Source organism: Gadus morhua, chromosome 13 (assembly GCF_902167405.1).
Source record: "Gadus morhua chromosome 13, gadMor3.0, whole genome shotgun sequence".
In the NCBI taxonomy this organism is placed as follows: Eukaryota; Metazoa; Chordata; class Actinopteri; order Gadiformes; family Gadidae; genus Gadus; species Gadus morhua.
The window spans coordinates 9,410,226-9,416,313 of record NC_044060.1 but is presented as its reverse complement, the minus strand read 5'-3'; the positions used below and the strand labels follow the sequence as shown (position 1 = coordinate 9,416,313).

Here is a 6,088-nt window from a genome sequence, read left to right as displayed (position 1 = left end):
TGACCGCTCCAATGCCTCTTTCTTTCTATGATGGGCGAGGTCCAAGGTGGGCCGGGAGGGGGGGGCCAGGACCACCTCGATCAAACCAAGGTGATAATTGGTTGTCAGGAGTGATAATTATGAGGGATCAAGACAGATATATATATATATATATATATATAGTATGTATATATAACTAGAATAAATAGATATATATACCTCACTATAAACTTTTCTGCTGGCCCCTTGAATGTTTTTGCCTCATGTGGCAACCAATTAACTTAGTGTGTGAGAGAGTGACTGAGTGTGTGTGACTATGTGAATGTGTGAGAGAGTGTGTGTGTGTGTGTGTGTGTGTGTGTGTGTGTGTGTGTGTGCGTGTGTTGTTTGAGAGGGGCATGGGCGTGTGTGTATGTTGTTGAGAGAGTGACTGAGAGAGTGTGTGTGTGTTTGCGTGTGTGTGAGAGAGAGAGCGTGTGTTTGAGTGTGTGTTGTGGTTCTTGGAAGAGGGACAACATCTTTCCAAGAACTCCGCTAACAATGTGTGCAATAGAGGTGCGCGGGATTTGAGAACACTGTGCTCCGAGCTCCACAGGGTGAATTAGCTCGGTGAGCTTATCTGGCGGCCGCCTGATGAAAGAGTTTTATGAAGGCTGTTGCTATCTTTAGCCACTTTATCTGTTAGCCCCACCTAGCCAGGCTCTCACCTTGACCCACAAAGCCTGTACACACAAACCAGGCAGGGACCACTGTATCCTCTCCCTCTTCCTTCTCTTGATTCCAAAATGTCCTAATATCCATAACGTAAACATAGCCTACCTTCAGTCTTCCTGGATACGTCTTGTTTCGGGCATTTCCTAAAGCAAAGAGGTAGTGTGCATGAACATACTCTAGAACAATATTTAAGTGTTTAAATGATTGTGAGACTTGAAACCTGCTTAGTCTGCAGAATGAACCAGGGAGGCCGGGGGGGTTAGTTCCATTGGTTTATTATCTCATCTATAACCATATATCGAAAAACAAAGTGCTGTCCATGTACCCAAACTCCTTGTTTTCCACCAAATTAAAAGAAAAGAACTAAAATAATTTATGATACATAACAAAATATTTACATTTAAGAAATCTGTACAGATATTTCAAGCTTTGAAAAACATTAAAAAGAACAATATTGTAATTCCAAAAGCCCAGCGCGAAGTGGAGGTAGGTTGTCATGCTATTAACGGTAACCATGGTCATAGAAATAATTCATATTTGGCAGTTTGGAAGCAGTATTGTAAATATGAAAATCCGGCGTCACCGTAAAGAAAGTTAAAAAGCAATATCTGACCCAAGTTGTAAAAAGTATGATCACTTTTTCAACCAGTAAATCATCAAGGTGCAGCAAACAAGGCAAACAATTGAGTATAAAATAAAATCTATTTCCTGAGAGTTGAAGTTTTTAACTTGACAGTGGCAATGATGAAAGAGCACATTTATATGTAAAACAACATATTGGACACGGCCATTCGTCAAAACGTTAACTTCAAGGCAGAACAGGTATACCTAACTAACATTTGCAACAGCAGAGCTCCTCCTCCTAGCAGGCCTTCCGTTCACATGAACGATGGAATTACAAAAAAGATGATTTTTAACTAGTCACACAACTGCAAATCTTTACAATTCGCATTTAGACACAGACCACATTGACAGTATTGGTTGACAGGAAAAATTTCTTATTCACGTCTAATTGAGAGGAAGTTTGTGATTCCATAATTACACGCAGCAGTTGGGCCGAGACGAAACGTTCTTTGCGGGATAGTTAAACTCTAAGGCAACAAGTTTTACTTAAGCTTCAAGAACTCTCTGAAAACTCCTTGAAACCATTGCTTGAGAGTGAGAGAAGCTCAACACACAGAAGCTCAGCGTCCTATCAGGGAATGTTTCTGGTAAAACACAGCATCAAATTATTATTTTACAGTAGTGACCATGATCTACTTTATAGACTAGAATCGTATTCCAGACTCCAAAGACGACCGAGTTATCTACAGATAACCAGAATTCTGTGGGTTATCCCATGAACCATGTTGATGTTTCAGATGGTTTCACTTACAAGACAATGGAAGCTCCACTCAGGTTATTTTTGAAAATGCCAGGGTGTTGGCCAGCAGAGATTATAAGATGCGAAAATCCCCCCCCCCCCCCTCACACACACATATATTGATAGACAAATATATTTGAGAATCAGGTTGATGGCTGCTTTGTTCCCCCTCACCCTTTCAAAGTCCTGTTGGAGTTCCTTAGGAACCATGCGTAGGACACTCTGTACACACAGTAGAACGTAGGGGTTCTGTCTGGGGAGGGGGGTTGAGGTCTGGTACCAGTAGTAGAAGGTTAAAACCATTTTCCAGCTGAGAGCCCTCCTGAGAGTAGGGGGTGAACGCACAGCAAACACAGAAACTTCCTCCTGCTATAGGAAGGCTTAAAATGCAAGTCACTTTTAAACTAACGTAAGTCAACCTTTTATAAGTGGGTCACTTAAGTTACCTTTTCTATGCTACCACTTTTTATTATATATAGTTGACCAGCAGTTGGATGTCCACCATGTGCCCTTATCCAAGCTAGAGAGAAAATATATATTTATCAAATGTGCGTTCACCTCCAACAAAGACCCTCCTGACAACCCCGGTGAGGCCTTCCTCCTTGACCTCCCACACCAGTCAGGGCCAGGGGGGAGGGGATCCATCGCAGGGTGCATGTATAGAGTCCTGATGCATGCGTGTGTGCGTGCGCCTAGAGTTAGTCTGTGCTGCCCTTCAGGCGGTCACTAAAATGTCTTCCTACTCATCCTCTGTGGGCCGACCGTCCCATGGCGGGCCGACCGTCCCATGGCGGGCCCCTAGCTGCGGAGCTGCGGCCAGCCGGGCCTTCAGCCTCTCCTGGTGGCCCCGCAGCTTGTCCCGCCTGCCCTGCAAGCCTCTGGGCCTCGCTCTGCAGGCTGCGGATGCCGTCGCGCGCCTTCTTCAGGATCACCACCTTGGACGCCTTGTCGTTGTGCGACAGCTCGGGCACGTTGTCGCGGAGACGCAGGAAGCAGTTCTTGAGCTCGTTGCGGCGCTGGCGCTCCATCACGTTGTGAGTCCTTCGCCTCTCCTCCTCGTCCTCTGTCTCCTCCGGGGGGAGGAGCTGCTCCTGCTTGCCTCCGCGAAGAGGAGGAGGAGGAGGAGGAGAGGAGCGGGAGGAGGGGTGGTGTTACCGCGAGGAGGAGTCTGCTCCTCGGCGCCGCTTGGTGGAGGGAGGGGGGCGGGGAGTCGGGGCGCGGCGCAGCGTAGTTGTGCTGCAGGTGGATGTCGTGGTGCTGCCGTTGGCGCGCTCGCTGCTCTTCCTCCTTCCGCAGCTCAGCCAATGAGGGCAGGGGGGTGGAGCCAGAGGGATACCTGACCACCGTGACCACGTCAATCTCCTCCTCTGTGGGGGGAAACCAGAGGGAGGCGGGTTAGGGTGGTGAGGTAATAGAAAGCTTGTTTACCTCAAGGGAGGAGGGGTCCGGTTGCTGCTGACATTTCAAACCGTCGACACCAATAAACTACATACAGGCTGACAAGCACTGCTCTGAAAACAAACTGCTGGTACCTTTGGTAATTCTATCTATGTAGGGGCATATGGAGACAAGTAAAGACCAGTCCGAATATTCTTTGGCGCTTTGTGGAACTGTTGGCTTACTTCACCCTAATCTTGACCCTTTATTGCATTTATATTTCAGTCCAAATGTGATTTTTTTCTACTGCCCTGTACTCGCTGCCGTGGAACCATAGGCGTCCATTCAGGCTTAACACAGGTGTATTTTAACTTGCAGTACAGGCTCAACAGAGGCTTTAAAAATATTTACAAAAAACTGTTTACAAAAATAGTTAATTTATATCTGGATATTGAAGCCGTGCTTTATAAAAAGGATTTTAATGTTTAAATTATGAGTTTCGGCGTCGGTTTTGGTACGCCTGCGCACTGTTGAATGCCAACATGTGTGCCAGAAACGCATGCGCAGTCCGCCGTGAGCATGCGTCATTAAGCTAGTGGAAAACTTCCGCTCAATACAAATCACACACGCACAGACAGGCGCATATTTCGGTTTTCAAAATCCCACTTTTGATCTCCCCAATTAAGAATGAGTCACTTCTTTAGACATAAAATTACCAAAAAAATGTTACATATCAAAACTGTACATAAAGAATTGCTCCATCGCACAAAGAAGGAAGAAAAAAAAAAGTCAAACTCACCAGAATCGCTGGAGGAGTAGTTGGAGATCTCTCCGCCGCCGGAACCATAGTCCGACGTTGATTTCGCTGTGGTCGTGTCTAGTGCCGCGGGGCATGGCTGCCCACACCGCCTGGCAGTCCAGCGTGGAGCCAGCTATCTCCCTCAAAAAATGCTTGTGTCCTATGTCCGAGAGCAGGGGACTCGACCCCAGCACGACACCGCCAGCTTCTCCTCCAGAACCTTGTCGCGCCCCGAAGCAGCCCCACAGCCCGTCCTCCGCCTCCTCCGGAACGGGCCGAACGGTGACCTCTCTCCGCACACTTGGTCGCTGTCGAAGAATCGCAGTTCACATCCGAGCTGCGACCTGTCATGGTCCTCAAGGAGAATGTCGAAAACGTAGCTGAGCTGGTCCTCCTTGGACAGCGGCTTGAGGAGCGCCCGCCCCGGTCTTGTTCGGGTGGGACTGGCGGAGGGGTGGGCAGCGACTGGAGGTCTTTCATTAAACTTGACAAAACTCGCATCGAAGAGCAGCGGGTCTGAGTAGAGCCAGTCCTGAGATTGGGGCGAAGCTCGCAACATGTCGTCTCCGGAGTCTTAGAAAAAAAAAATAATAATAATCAATTAAAAATCACAGTTATAAACACAGACTTGGTTCAGGACCGCGGACGGTCAGTTGTGCCAAAAGTAGCAGCAATAATATTGAACAGCAGATCCGGGATGCAGGGCAGCCCCACGTGTTGCAGAAGTGAACGTTTTTAAAAAAGATTCACATACATTGACCTCGATGGGGGGGGGGGGGGGGGGCTGCCGACAAACGGCAAATCAACACCCAAAATATCCTGCGCCCTGACATTAACCCTTTCTTCACAACATTAGCATCGTTCTTTAGAGAGTTAGGGGTTGCGTGTGTGTGTGTGTGTAGAGTTTATCTTTTTGCCTAAGGGTCGGGCAAGCATCACAGACATTCCGCCACACACCACCTCCCTCCCCCTCTCAACCCACACACTCTACCCCTGGTGCGAAAGCCAGAACCCATGCAGTACGGGCTGGGAGGTAACGGGTTAAGGGTCTATAATCCGTCAACCAAGCGCAAGTAGGCGACTACTACAGTGTGTCCACCATGACCACCCCACCCCCCGACAGCGACCGACATTAAGATGACTTTTAACCCCCAAGCTGAAGCAATAGCCTCGGGTGAAGACCGAGACCACGCCGTGAATCCACCGGGTCTCACGCCAGGCGAACTATACTCGCCCGACCGTTTTTTCTAACGGCAAATAACGACGCATAGCCGGTTCAAACAGGACACCGGTCGACCACGCGTTACCGCACATGTTGCAACCCAGAGAGCAGTGTGCTCTTGATTAAATGACATAACATGTCTTACATGACCGATGTGGTCGTGGTTTAAATAAAAATACATTACTATCAAACCAAACTAAACATCACTCAAATGTCATTAGACATTACGAGTAACAGAGCCAGTCGAGTCGGAGCGGGTCTGGGTTCAAGCTGATCCACTCGAGGACTTTGCAACGTGAGCACATGTGAGACACAGTCGGCATTCATAGCCCGACTCTGCACAACCAGACCCTACACACCACCCTGACATCCCCACCATATGCATCCCAGCGACGCACAAGACCGGCAGACAACACGAAGACAACATTAATACCATTGTCAACACTATTATTAACATTACTGAGATGTCCGGTCTCAACTCAACTTCCCGGTGGTCTGGTGAAAACGCACTGGCGAACCAGAGAAGCGGCATTGCTTACCTTTAACAGTCCACGGAGAAGAGAGGTATCAGCGGCAGAGGGGATAAGAAAGTCCACAGAAAGCCTTTAGAATCCGTAGAAGCGTGTAATAAATC

At 48.0% G+C, this 6,088-nt stretch overlaps 1 protein-coding gene across 1 annotated transcript; it reads right to left on the bottom strand.

Moving 5' to 3' along the window:
* Window positions 1-952: 952 nt before the first annotated feature.
* On the bottom strand, window positions 953-4,791 carry LOC115556826 (N-myc proto-oncogene protein). Its single transcript, XM_075074222.1, is given in 8 exon segments — window positions 953-2,930; window positions 2,932-3,259; window positions 3,261-3,423; window positions 4,233-4,300; window positions 4,302-4,513; window positions 4,516-4,643; window positions 4,646-4,722; window positions 4,724-4,791. Coding segments are annotated over 8 exon segments (1,179 nt in total). The 3' UTR covers window positions 953-2,795.
* Window positions 4,792-6,088: the final 1,297 nt, after the last annotated feature.